General features: G+C 41.5%; 1 protein-coding gene across 12 annotated transcripts in view; it reads right to left on the bottom strand.

The window, feature by feature from the left end:
• The window catches only part of ZNF532 (zinc finger protein 532), a 108,245-nt gene that overhangs the window by 51,219 nt on the left and 42,069 nt on the right, over positions 1-14,957 (bottom strand). For all 12 annotated transcript variants that reach the window (XM_063077128.1, XM_063077123.1, XM_063077132.1 and 9 more), the window contains one exon: positions 5,651-8,007. In XM_063077128.1, coding sequence (XP_062933198.1) covers positions 5,651-7,990 — 2,340 coding nt within the window. In that variant the 5' untranslated portion in view covers positions 7,991-8,007. The remainder of the gene's footprint in view (positions 1-5,650; positions 8,008-14,957) is intronic.

Below are 14,957 nucleotides of genomic sequence, written 5' to 3'. Positions count from 1 at the left end.
AATACCCAACAAAAGCCTGCTCTCTGTAGCTAAAGGACCAGGAAGGGGGCAGCCTAGGAAAATAGAACACTTTTAGACTGATCTACTTCAGCCAAACCTCACAGAAAACACTATGGCCCCTCCCCAACACATGCCATGTCTAGGTGGAGCCCTGACCCCACCCTCTTGAGACTGTAATGGAGTCCTAGCACCCTGCCCTGATGGTGGCAGAGAAGGCCAGGTAGGGAAGAGGGACTTTCATCCCTGCCAAGTGATAATGAGCTGATCCACCAGCCCAGCATTTTAAAAAATCCCAAAAAAGAAATCTCCAGGCCCAGATGGCTTCGTTGGAGAATTCTACAGAACATCCTACCAAACAAAGGAAAGCTAACACCAACTATACACACACTCTTCCAGAAAACAGAAGAGAAGGGAACACTTCTCAATTCTCTTTCGAAAGCTAGTTTAACCTACTCCAAACCCGACAGGGACAAAACAAAAAAATAAACCTACATGAACATAGATGCACAAATCCTTAATATAATATTAGCAAATATAATTCACAATATATGAAAGGAATTACACAGCCTGACCAAGTGGGATTCATTCCAGGAATGCAAAACTGTTTTGATATCTGAAAAATCAATATAATCTACTCCAAAAAATTCTGAAACCAAAAAATAAGTTCAATGGAGTCACAAGTACACAATAAATATACAAAAAAAATATATTTCTATATATTAGCAATGAATATATGTACACCAAAAAATATAATACCATTTACAACTGCTTAAAAAAAAGAAATCTAACAAAACATGTACATGAATCATATAATGAAAACTACAAAATGATCAAAGAAATAAAAGACGATCTAAATAAATAGAGTCTGTGTTCATGGACTGAAAGACTCAACACAGTAAAGATGTCATTTCTCTCCCAAAATGATACATAAGTTTAACACAATTCCTAGCAAGATTTTTTTGTAGATATGCACAAGATTATTCTAAAATTTGTATGGAAAGGCAAAAGAACTAGAATAGCTAAAACAATTTTGGGAAACAAGAATAAAGTTGGAGGAATCTGGCTAACAGATTGAAGACATTATAGTTACAGGACTCAAGACTGTGTGATATTGGTAAACAGACAAATAAATGGAATAAAGAGCCCAGAAATAGCCCCACATAAATATTCCCAACTGATATTTGACAAAGGTACAAAAGCAATTCACTGGAGGAGAGACAGCCTTTTCAACAAACGGTGTTAGAGAAAGTGGACATGCATGGGGGAAAAAAATGAACCTCAACCCAAGTCTCACACCTTATACAAAAATGAACTCGAAATGGATCACAGACTTAAATGTAAAACATAAAATTACAAAACTTCCAGGAAAAAAACAGAAAATCTTCAGATCTAGGGCTAGGTAAAGAGTTCTTACACTTGATACCAAAAGCACAAGCCATAAAAGGGAAAAATGATAAATTAGACATCATCAAAATTAAAAACTTTTACCAAAAACCTGTGAAGAGGATGAAAAGACAAGCTACAGAATGTGAGAAAAGACCAGCAGCCATATATCTAACAAAGGACTGTCTCTATCAAGAATATAGAGACTCTATCAAGAATTTGTAAAACTCGATAGTTTAAAAAAAAAAATCTAATTAGAAAATGATGAGACATTTTACTAAAAAGGTATACAGATGGTAAATAAACCCATGAAAAGATGTTCAACATCATTCGCCATTAGGGAAACAAAACCACAATGAAGTAACACTGTACACCTATCAGAATAGCTAAAATAAAATCAAAACTGGTAACACCACTGAATGCTGGCAAGAATTCAGAGAAAGTAGATCCCTCATACACGTGGGAATATAAAATGGTATACCTAGTCTGGAAAAGTTTAAGAACCTAAATATGCAACTACCATATAACTCAGCAATTATACTCCTGGGCATTTTTCCCAGAGAAATAAAAACTTATGTTCACACAAAAACGGGTACACAATGTTCATAGTAGTTTTATTCATATAACCCCAAACTGGAAATGATACAGATGTCCTTGAACATGTGATTAGTAAAAGAAACTGTGGTACAACTGTACAATAAAATACTACTCAGCAATAAAAAGGAATAAACTATGGAAACACACAACCTGGACATATCTCCAGGGAATTATGCTGAGTGAAAAAAGCCAATCCCAAAGGGTTACATACTGTATGATTCCATTTACATAACATTCCCCACATGACAAAATATAGAGTAGGAAAACTGATTAGTGGTTGCCAGGGGTTGGGAGGGAGATCCTGTAGTGATGGAAAAGTTCTGTATCTTGACTATGTCAATGTCAATATCCTGGTTGTAACATTATTCTAGTTTTGCAAGATGTTACCATTGGGGGAAACTGGATGAAGGATACACAGTATCACTCTGTATTATTTCTTCCACGAATCTACAATTATACCAAAAAAAAAAAAAAAAAGTTAGAAGGGAAGATCACTGACGCCATTTACTATCTCTTTTTCCAGGCCCATAAACTCAAACCTGAAAGGGAATGGGTAAACAGCAGGAAACCTGCTGGTCTAGCTGGGGCACCTGAGGCCACACCCTTTAAATCTTCAGAACTGATATCAGTGGCAGCAGGGTCAGTCCAGGAATCTATTGCAGATGATTCCCTAACTAAGCGTAATGTGCAGACCTAGGGAACCCTGCCCAGGGGCAGAGCTCGGGAAAGCCAAAAGCTGCAGACACAGGGTTTAAACTGCACTGGGCTCCTACTCCAGAAAGGACAGGCCAGGTTGTGAGGCCATAGTAAGTTGTTACAAATGTCAGATAGTCTATGTTTCTCACTCACCACTGAGTTACCAAGAATATGGAGGTCAATGGGGAAACAAAAAATAAAAGTCCTACATATGTGGAATGCAGGGGACAGCATAGAAAAGAAGGGGCTTGGCAAAGTCTTTGGTATTTGAGGTGCCACTGGTTCAACTTCTAAATTTTGTAAAAAGACACAAGTGTCTTAAGTGCCCTTCTCAGAGAGGAAACAATTTCTTTGGGTGGACTTTTTCCCAATTGAGTTTAAGTTCAGAAATAAACTGGCCAACAGTCATGTGATTGGCAAACTGGAAAGATAAAATGAAGAATATTTCCTCTTCTCCCTTCTGTTTTTTTGTCTCACTGCAGCCCCTGCCTCCCACCACCACAGTTACTTGATGCCACACCAGGTGACAGCAATGGGAGAGGACCACCCCAGCTTCCACTACACTCGGAGGCTAGGACAGCGATAGCCACATGTAACCTACCACATCCTGGAACTGTGGAAGACACTCAAGGTTGGGTTAAACCATGAATGCTGAAGACACTCGAGGTTGGGTTAAACCGTGAATGCTCTCATTTCACCGAAAGCTGGCGCAGGGGAAACCAGACTCACCACCTGGGTCTGAGTGGAAACCATCTGGCTGAGTCTGAGGAGAACGGGAAACTGTGGAGGGTATGCTGGACTATGATTTCAATGAGAGAAGGGGAAATGGGTAACAGGAGGAGAATGTCATGTGGGGCACCTGTATGTTGCTAGCTCTATAGCACCTGGCTATGCAGTCAGTTGGGGTTCACTAAATATAAAGACTGTTCTCTGATGAGCCGAGTAATGATGGCTGGGCATAACTGGAGACAGAAAATAAAACAGGGGTAAATGTTTTGCTTAGCGTATATCTGGCTTTAGAGTTAATGTATATTCTGCTGTGACTCATTCCTTAGGATTCCATGTGAAATATGACCTGCACATTTTATTGGTCCCAGCAAAATACCCAAGTGATGGCAGAGCAATCACACACACACACGAAGAGATACTAATTTCCTTCCCCCAAAGAAAGAGCTTCATCCCTGTTTGACCTTAGTGTGGTTGTTGAGCCTAAAGGGTTAACAAAGAACAAAAATTGGGGGAAAAAAAGGAAGAAGGGAAATTATGACCTCTGCCCATTCCTTTCTCATTCCAAGAGAAGGAAGGATCCCAAAGCGGATAAACGCATCTGAGGACAGCTCAAAATGCCAGCTCCAGAGCACATAGCCAGCAGCAAGAGCCCACGACCAGGGTGGCGTGAGAGCCCTCCTGCAGCAGGACGCCGTCCAACCCCACACAGCCTACCAGCAGACACAGAAACAAGACAACGGGACCATCAGAACTGAAGAAATGGCTTTTTGCTTTTTACCCCTTTCACTGAATCCTTTTAAGATGAAAAGAAATATGAGAGTACTTCAAAAAGTTTGTGGAAAAACAGAATTAAAAGATAATACGAATCTGTCAACTTTTTGAGGCACCCTCATATCACCCTTCTGATGAAGTGGTAACCAGGTCAGAGGGCACCCAGATAGACAGAATCCAAGCATCATCACTAGGACACACTGGAAGAGATCCAGCAATCCCCGCCTTCTTGAACTATGCACCTGCTTTTCTCTTCTTTGAGAGTTATGCTGTCAGGGCCAGTGAAACATATAACATCCAAACCTGCAGGAATGTTGTCAAAACTCTTTATTGCTTCTATTTCCACTATACTAAAAACTCAAAGGAAAAAACTATGGATGTATTCTTGATTTTTTCTTCCCCAAACTCAAAATCCTACAAAGAACTTAACTCAGTATTTGCCCATGAGGAACTCATCACCAAGACAGTCTCAGACTTCTGAACCACAGCATAAATCTCCTAATCAACACAACAGTGGAAGGGAAACAAAAGGAAAGACCAATTTGCTTCCATGTCTTTGTACAGAGCAGTTTGAGAGCCAGAGTGTATCAGCTCATACTAGCACCTCCTTTGAATTTCACAAGTTTTCTGATTTGGACAATAAAGGTATATCATACGATCTCACTAGCTCGAATTTATTTCATTCAACATGTCCAGTTACTTCCAAATAACAGGTATCATACATTTGTTAAACACGTTTATCTATTAGTCAAAAGTTGCCTCATAGACAAGTAAACAATAGACAGAAAAGGCTGATGCCCATTGTGAAATATAGTTCACCGACATCAGCCTACACTTCACTACAAAAACAAAAGCTGCAGACGCACACAAAGGTACTCTGTTTAGGTGGAGATGGATTTGCCATTTGTTGCTTAAATTCACTACAGTGGAGAATATCACCAAGTACACTTCTGGACCATCTTCTTAACTAAGTAGACACGCCATAAAAGTGGGTACCAATTAGGTGTGTTTAACAATAAAGACATTTTAGTATTATAATTAACACAGTAATTTTTTAAATCTCAAAATTGTGACTAATAATTCAAGGACTGTGGTGATACAGTCCAACTTCAATACTTAATACTAGGAGATGACACCAGAATTAGCTAAATCTCAGACTTCTGACATATATTCCAATGACTGAACAATTACCTCAATCTAAGTACCATGACTCAAATAATACATGCAGTTTACATCTGGCTAAAAGAAGCATCTTCCCAAAAACCTGTTTTTTTTCAAAGATTCAAGTTTAACCATTATTTCTATTCTATGAAAACAACCCTTTTTCTCTTGTGTACATGCTTACACATACACATACACACACACACTCCCCTCCATGTAACTGAGCTCCCACCCCTAAAATCAAAGGCACCTTATCAAGCACTCGTGTCTACAGACTCATCACTGAAACACTGAAATTTAAATGATACTCTACTTGTCCACTCGTATCTGCGGCCTGCTGGAAATGTGTAGCTAGCGACGTCTCGTCCTGGAAGACTTCGTTACACTCCAAACATTTGAGACTATGTCTACAGAGTTTGGAGGGATCTTCATCGAGGGGCATGGCTGGGGTGATGGGTGTGCTTGAAGGAGCTGATATGACTGTCCCAGTTATGCCAGACTGGATTTTCGTTACAGTGTGTGTGCTGGCGCCCACTGAGCTCTGAAGAGTGGAAGATGGAGCAGAAGTATTGCTTGACGGAGAGACTATCATCTGATCTGCTGGGACTGGCTTTAAAATTAAGTGGGAGCACTGCATCACCACCCCTTTCTCCTTATGCCCCCGTGCATGGGAAAGGAGGCTGCACTTGTTGTAGAAAACGAGGTTCTTTGTACAATGGTTGCACGTTACTTCAATGCGCACACTACGCCTGTCATAGTGCTGGGTCAGGCTCTTTTCCAGCGCAAAGGAGTCCCCACATTCCAAGCACTTGTACCCGCGCGACGGTAACGTGATCCCTGCATTGGCAGGAGGACTGAGGTTTGGGATGTAAACCGGGACTGGATTGACACTGCTCAGCACCTTGTTGAAAGCTTCCACCACAGAACTCTGCAAGGACGACACCACCTGGACCCGAGACACCTTTTTGGGTGGTTGGGAGGCCGCTGCATTGATTATTGCCTGCTTTATTTGTTGTTGAGGTTTGGTTAGCACTTGGCGGAGTTCAGAGGTGGCCTGGGCACCCTGAGGCAGAAGGTTAAGGTTGGCAAGGTGCACAGTCTTTGGCACGAGTTTGGCATTGGCCAGGCTGGATGCCGGCACCACGACAGTTTGCTGCTGGATGGCATTGGCGGCTTTAATGATGGCGCTGCTGGCGCTCTGAACAGAGGCAGCAGATATGACCGTGGCTTTCACCGTCGTGTTGTTAGCGAGCTTCAAATTAATGACCTGGGATCCTGCTGTCTTTACAGCAGACACGGGGAGGAAAGCAGTAGCCACAGGCTTGATAGTGACCTGTTTGGGGGTCAGCTCTGCAGAGGAAACCGCATTGGTAACAACAGCCGACTGCAGAGGCGCCCTGGGGGGAGAAGAAAGGACCGCGGCCGACGGAGAGGACAGAAGGGACGTCACAGAGGCCACCATGGATGCCGTCTGCTCAGAAGGCTTCTTCCCAGAGTCAAGATCCACCTCTGGCAACACCCTGGTCACGGTTCTCTTGATTTCCCCAGAAGACGTCTTAATGGTTTTTATGCGGACTTTGGGAATTGCTGGTGTAGACCCTGCAGGAGAGGACGGGGATCCCTTGCTGCTGTTCTCACTTGAAACACTCCTGGGACTATCCGGTTGCTTTACGGATGATTTTTTGGTCCCATCAATAAGACTCTGGGACTCAGGAGACTTGTCAGCCGTTCTCAGACTGTCACTGACCTCTTTTGGTAACGGTGAGGACTCCCTTGAATTGGCCACAGGTTCTTTGCAGGAGTCTGATGCCGCCTTTTTAGCACTCAGCGCCGCGATGGCAGCTATGCAGGACGAGAGCTTGGAGGACGACTTTGTCTTGGATGATGCAACACCAGCCAGGCTTGTGTCATTCTTCTCAGAGCTCAGCTTCCCATCGAGGACTCTGTTTTCCAGCACCTTTTCAGAGTTATCCTTCAATTTATCTTCCACTTTTCTGACTTTAAAAGGTTCATAAACATTCAGATTTATAGAATTTGTTTCTGTTTCTCTCTTAACTTTGTTTTTCTCTATATTGCCAGACGTAGAGAGTCCAGTTTTGCTTGAATTTTCCCCTCCAAGTGCCTTTAGTTTATCATAGTCTGGTTGGGGAACCGACCCCGTCAACACATTGGATCTGAAACTTGAGCGCACGTCCTCCTTATCAGGGGGGTCATCCACCTCTATTTTCTCATCATCATCAAACTCTTCAGCACTGGAGATAGGGCTGAACTGGCTGAACGCTGAGTCTTTCAGAGTCACCTCTGAGGTAGGCACATCTCCCTTTAAGGACTTTGTTCCGTCTTTACTGTAACTGTCAAGGGAGGATGCCGTAAGAAACCCATTATGTAAGCCATTGCCTGCGGGGTTATGGCCATCCTTCTCCACGCCCTCGGAGGAATCGATGTTCCGCACATTCTTGACAATGACGCTGACGCCAACATCTGAAGATGATGGTGTGTGGGAGTCGTCATCCACGTGAGCATTCTGCTTGATGTGGCTTTCATGGTCATCGTGTCCAGACTCAATAGCTGCTTTAGGATCGACCATATCTGGGATGTCAAATGCTGCCAGGAGGTCATCAAAGTCTGGGGTCTTCATATCCCCCATGGTCATGAATTTGATCAGATGTTCTGTTAAAATGAACAGAAAATAATTCCATCAGTAATTAGCATGTTGTAATGATGAGATAAATCTCCTGCAGGATTTACACAAACACAATAATTACCAATAAAGGTTAAGCTGGTGACTGTACTTATTATAACTACAGATATCTGAGTCAACATGAACAAATATCCAGAGAATATATATAAAACCTGTATAGTCTTAGCTTTGAAAGTAATCCCTCCAAAACGCTGTACAGATCACCAGCATGGCTCCTAACAAGAATAAAGTTGATGGAAATGACATAGCACAGAAAAGCAGGTTTTGGTATAGAAACTACAAAATTTGTCATTTATCACTGGATTTATCACACTGTTTTCATAAAAATCTACTTCCAACCATATTTTATCTTGATAGCATTTAATCTCACTGGCAAAATTATCTCTATTATAGTCACCATCAGATTGGGGATACCACATTAAAAGAAATAGACTCCAATTAAAAAATCAATTACAGATTTCAATATTCATTCACGGAAGAAAACAATGAGCATCCAAACTTACCACAGGATACATATTGTTAGTAAGTTCCACCTGGGATTTTTCATTTTAAAAAATCCCTAAGGAGCTGATGCCATCAATTTTTATTTAATCGTTATTCCCCCATTACATTAGAAAAGAAACACTCTCAGATAGTAGGAAGATGGAGAGTTTTAGGAAAACGAATGGTCACGGCCCTTACTAAAGATGAAGGATATATAATGACATACAGGGCTGGGGTCTTTAAAAAGGGGCCCTTCCCCCCACCTGCAGAGGACAAGTGATTGTTGTGGGCATCAGAAAAACTTCCGCTGCAGGGAGACTGTCCCCTCCCTGAACCCCCAGCACACTCCATCTGCAGATTCTATTTCTGGTACACACTCCAGTGTGTGTGTGTGTGTGTACTTGTCTCTTTTTACCTACTAGCCTGTAAGCTGCCTAGGACAAGCAATGTGTCACTCACCTTTAGATTATAAATGCCAAATCATTAATACGCCACAAGTCAGGGGCCAGAACACTAGATTTGTACCAAAACAGGCCTGGACCCAGCTGTCACTCACTAGCTCTGAGACCCTCAGAAAGGGAGGGAGTCTCTTTGGACCTGGTCTTTCCTTCTGCAACGGAGGCAAGCAGCCAGGAAGGGAAGGAAAGAAGGAAAGGAAAGGGGAAGAAGAGAGGGAAAATAAAAAATAGAAAAGGGAGGGAGAGAGAGGAGGAAGGAAGAGAAAGAGGAAGAGGAATCAGGCAAGCAACAAAGTTGGAAGGGAAGAGGGTACAGCTGATTTCAGGCCATTTTCAGTGGAAGAATCAACCTAGCTGATTTGCAGGTACATCCTAGTCTCTCTGCACATCATTATTTACTGTTATTCCTCCTTCAAATGTGCTTTAGTGGTCCCTGAGAAGTTGTCATCCACATTTTACTGAAGTATTTAATGATTTTTTTTTCTTATACAATCTGTAAAGAGATCATGTATTCCTAATAAAAGTAACTATACTAGGGTCAAGGTAGAATTTCTATTCAGGCAAGAATACGCATAACTGTGAAAATTCATATAAACCACAAGTCTATCAACAGCTGCTAAGACCCTCAGCATATTAACTCTCTCTGGGGACATGTCTAAACACTCCTAAGAATTTGGTTGGGAAAAAGTACTGTTGAAGAGGAAATAAATACTTAAGGTCGGTCTGTCAACAGGAGATGAAGAATAATTCACCTTCCATTCACACGTCTCCATTAACACAGAGCTTAAGAAATTACATGTACTTTTCTCTTGACAGTCTATGTAGCCCAGAGAAAACTCTGTGGCCACTATTCTCTCAGAGGGGTGCCCATGAGACCAGACAGGGAATAACATGCCCCAGCACCAAAATAAAAGGTGCATAGAAACATTAACATTCCTAAAGTGAAATTGATGTGAAAATATCTGAGAAGTCATACCCAGTGGGAAAGTTTGTGATTATGATCTGCTTTTTAAAATGAAATTGAACATTTAAACTGCAAAATGTGGGGAATGAAAAATCCATCTGTCAGATAATACCCACTTAAGAATCCACCCACTAAAGAATCATCCCTGAATGTCACCACTTTTATTCTTAAGCATCATATTGCTGTTGTAAATTGAATATTCACAATAAAGCTGCCATTAGCAAAGCATCTCTGTGATTTATCTTTACCAGCCATGGTGATCTAAGTTTGTAGATCACTGTTTTTAGAAAACAAGACATAGAATCATGAGCCTCCCCCTGTCCCCACCACAGGGTTGAAAAATCCTGAAAGGTGGACTTTTAGTGCCACCACTTATCCAAAGCTTGGACCCCAGCACTGGAATCAACTGTGGTAGCTGGGTTCTAAGTCCCTCTATCCTTTCTTTACAGTTACCTCTGCAGGATTTCCATCATTTGACCTCTCCTTAGGATTTTAGTGAACAAGAGATATACAGTTTCACACTGTTCATCCTAAACGGTAGTCAGTTCAGGAAAAAAAGGAAGATAAGAGATAATCCAAATAACTCAGGGGGTGGTAGGCCCAGGACCTAAAACTTGTTGAGCAAATAGGGTTCAGATGAGCAGTGCATCCAGCAGGTATTCTTATGAACAGCTGGAAGATTAATACAGGATTCTCATTACCTTCTTCTCCTGTTATACCCAAGAGGGACCTCCTTGGTTTATAAATATGCACACAGCAGCAGTACTCGATCATTTAGTCAGCATCTTCTTCTTGCCCATAACACTACTTGAATCGTCTCCTTTCTGCCCAACTAAAGCAGAGTTAAAGCCAGGAAAGGCCCAAAGAGGACCTTCCAAGCCTGCAACCCCCCCACCCCACAATGGAGCTGAGAACACGTTCCCATACAGGACTAGCTTCTTCTTAGAAATCCAGCCATACCCTGTTCCCCATTCCGTTATTCCACCTAAGATGTACTCTTCTCCTAGGGGAAGAGGGTGAAGCCAGGGTGAATCAGTGGGACATTTTGGAAAGGTAAGAGTGAACTGCTCATGGTTTATGAGTCGGCATCCTAATCCACCTGAAGGAAACCTGACAAAAAGCTGAAAATGCATAGGGGACATTTCAAAAAGCCTGAGTGCCACAGCCAACTGAAAGTGCATCCTGTGGTCTGAAACCCGAGATCGCTGTGGCAGGTGGACTCACCTCTCTGGGGTTGTATAATTAATGTAATAAATATCACTCTCTGTAACTTCACACTTCTTTTTTGGTTCATAGAAATGTTTTTCATGCCCACAATCACACTGTCCTACTACCCTTTCCCTTCCCACATTCTGGAAAGCAAGAGCAAATGTTCTCCTCAGAGGAAAGAAAAAAAAAATGTTTAACTCCCACTACTTCATTTCTCAGTTGTATTGAACACAAAGAAAAATGTTTACGTCTGAAAGTTTTCTTCATTTTCCACCCTGATTCCTAAATACTACTGTCTTAAAAATAGGTTCTTTTGCTTAAAAACATTACAAAAATAAATCTCAGTCCTCTCTTTTAAAAGATAATAGAGAACAATCTCATTTTAGCTTCTCTTTCCCTCAATAGTTGGATTTTCAAACAGAATTATCTTTAGTTATTATAACAACGTCTTTCATTTCATTTATACCCTATAAAATACATATTCCATCAAAGGCACTAACAGTCTTTTAATTTAAAACTAAACCCTATATAAGTAACCTATGATTCACTAATAGCATTTGTGCTAAACGTATAATGTCCTTTTACCCAAAGATCCCGAAAATATGAGAGAAAAAAATGCTAGGCCTGTTTACAAAAAAGGAAATTGAAAGAACTCAAGTCTGCCACGTGATCGCCTTATTCCCTCCTATGACACAGACAGACAAAACATTTCCTTTCCTACCAAAGCCTCTTAAAATTGAAGAAAGCTATTTCATCTTTGTTGGCAGAAGTCAAGTTATCAAGTCAAAAGAAAAAAACTTAAGAAAAATCTATTCACCCCTTAATCATACTTTTTATACTTTGCAACAAAAACTGTTGGTTTCCCAATTTCTAAATAGAGAACATCACTGTAAAGGCATGAACATAAACTAACCATTGAATCCTAACTTCAAATAATCCCCACACAGAAAAATACATGCCTAAATCCAGCCAGGTTTCTGCCTCCAAAATGAACCTGCAAAGGTTAAGCTGACCAGCAAAAACACATCAGGTTCCCCATTTAAATGGAAAAACTAACATTTCCTTTAATGAACGTCATTAAATTCTAAATCCTAACAGTCCTAAAAAGAAAAACAAACCCAAGTCCATTGACCATTTTGACAGTATTACACAAACTTCCCATAAAACAACTGTAATAATACAAGGTCTGTTTTCTCTTTTAAGACTTCCTGTTACTATTTTCTAGCACTCTCTGGCCATTGAAGCCCTTCATTGTATCTTTTTTTATTCCACTGAATGTTTAAAGAAATAATTTAACAGAAAAATGGATCTAACACGTTTTTATCCTTCTAATCTTTCCTTTGAATACAAAATGTTCTTATAACTTACGTTCATATGATGCAATGTTTCAAATTTAATTTGCATCTAGCATCCCAGTTTTAATATGTCTTCAAGGAAACAGAGGGATTGGTTTCTCTTGGCTGTCTACACTCAAATGCTTTTCTCATTACACCACTATGTAAACTTTAGCTCTTCCTCCATCAGCAATCTCTTTTTATCTTTAGGATTTTCAGGACTCTCTACATCTCTTCAACTGAGGAAGGGAGGGAGGGAGGAAAGAAGGTAGGTATGTCATCTCCTCCCTTTCTCCGACTGACCTTTGTTTCTATTCAACTTCAATCTGGATTGCTTATCAGGGAAAAATATTTTCAATTTTGCGATTCCATTCCAAACACCAAGTCGTTTCAGTCATGCAGGTCTGCCTCATGCTTCTTCACTTTTCCTAAACCAGCTGGGGACAGAAGTCAATTTTGTGGCCAAGTTTACTAAAAAAAAAAAAAAATCTATCAGCTGCATCTCTGGAGCAGCTGTTAAAAATCCCTGGGGCTCACTGTTTCTTTAGTCTAGGATGGGGGTTGGGAGGAAAGACTGGGCCCCAAAACCGGCAGATACTCCGATTTCAAAAAAATAATATACTCATGCACATACAAACACATATATACACATATGTGAATGCCTAACTGTGCATAGTTTTGAGGAAAATAAGCAGTAATAAAAGGAGCTATGGAATCTCTCAAGAATTGCATGCCATCTGAAGGCCCCAAGTAAGGACAAAATACCAAAGAAAAGTGTTCGTCTTATCTTTAGAACACTCACTAGTCAGACTTTTAGTAAATCCTGATAGAAGGCCAGAGCACCTTGTATGTTACTTTCCGGCCACAGGGAAGAAATGTGACACAAGGGGACATGGACAGCTGCCCTGGTGGGAGCCCTGATGACCTGGCTCACTGAGGGCAGAAGAACTTCATTTTCTAAACAGCCAACACCAGGGTAACACACAGTGTGCAAACATAGCTCGTATGCAGGGTGAAGAACAGAACACAAGTTTTTGTATGAGTTAAGAAACTAAAAAACTATTTGCTGTTATCCAGAATAGATATTTACTGGTTTCAATAACCTTGATGGCATCAATTATTGATAGACAAATACTTTGCCCAAGGTGGTATTTTCTTCTTCAGTTAATATCTAATATACCCGATTTGAAATATAATAGATGTGAAAGTTCAAACTGCTTCTGGAAATATCAACACGGAATCGCCAACTGACGTCATTAATCAGGGCACAATCTTGGGAAATGCCAGAGGTACAACCAGCCCCAGCCCTTCCCTGCAGTTATCCTACACAGTTCCCTCAGGATTACACAATCAGGACCCCTCCACTGCCCCCTGTCATTCTCCCTTGGCCCTTCAGGAGCAGATGAGGGAATGACCCCTCCACACAGACAAGCGTCCCTCTGAACCTCAGCCTCTTCCAAAAGCTCAACCTCCGTGGCTTGACCTCCTCCTCCCGTCACACCCTGAGAAAGCTCACTCCCCTAACTCCAAAACGAAAGCTCAGTGACAACGGGCTCCTTTTCCAGCTGCCAAGAGAAGTTCCAGAGAAAGGCAGGAAAGGGCAATGCTCCCTGCGACAAATCCCTCAGGTCCTCAATATCATTTAGCCAGCAAACCTTTTGCTCTTCCTTAATATTAACTCCCACCTGCCAGGACAGAGAGGCTGTTCTTAATCTCTCCCTCTTCCCGATGCCACCCCTGTCTTTCCACAGTTAACTTAAAAGATAATAGTCGCCTGCATGAATTCTCTCCACATGCCTCCTTCCTTCAAATCCTGTCTGTCCCTCCACTGCTGGCCTTGTCAAGCCGACCTTCTGCCGTGAGCTTGGACTACTCTTATGCTCTGGGTCACTCCTGTCACCTCTGCCCACTGTCATGCAGACATCTGCCCAGCCTTACAATGGAGACCCCTGGTGTCTGTATCTAGCATCAGGCTGCCTTTACTACTCAAGTCCTCCAGGGTGGGAATAAATCTGGCATCTCCCAAGTACCTTCCCAGCCCCTTGGCAATCCTTTCTTGAAACCATTGTTAAAAATTCAGGCTGTAGGACAGAATTTAGGAAATGATGGAGTTGTTCTGTATCACAAGTGTGGTGTAGGCACGCTTCTATGCCTCTGTCAAAACCCAGAGAATTTTATGGTATATAAACTTAAAATAATTCTTTAAAAAGCAATCAAGAATGGGAGAGGAGGCGTAAAATGAAATACCCACAGTAACAAGAGCCTGAATGTATTACAAGTGAATAGCATGACCACACTGAAGGGTGTAGGGAAGAAAAGAACTAACCTAAGCAACCGGGAAAACAAAATTTGGCTGCGCCATGAGGCTAAAAGGAAAGGAACGGTGCACTAATACTGTCCTCTGCTGAAATCTGAGTAAGGCTGTAGTCTAGTCAGAAGTACTGTACCTATGGTAATTTTTTAGTTTCAAT

This window comes from Cynocephalus volans, chromosome 13 (genome assembly GCF_027409185.1).
Source record: "Cynocephalus volans isolate mCynVol1 chromosome 13, mCynVol1.pri, whole genome shotgun sequence".
NCBI lineage: Eukaryota > Metazoa > Chordata > Mammalia > Dermoptera > Cynocephalidae > Cynocephalus > Cynocephalus volans.
This window is presented reverse-complemented; position numbering and strand designations above follow the sequence as displayed.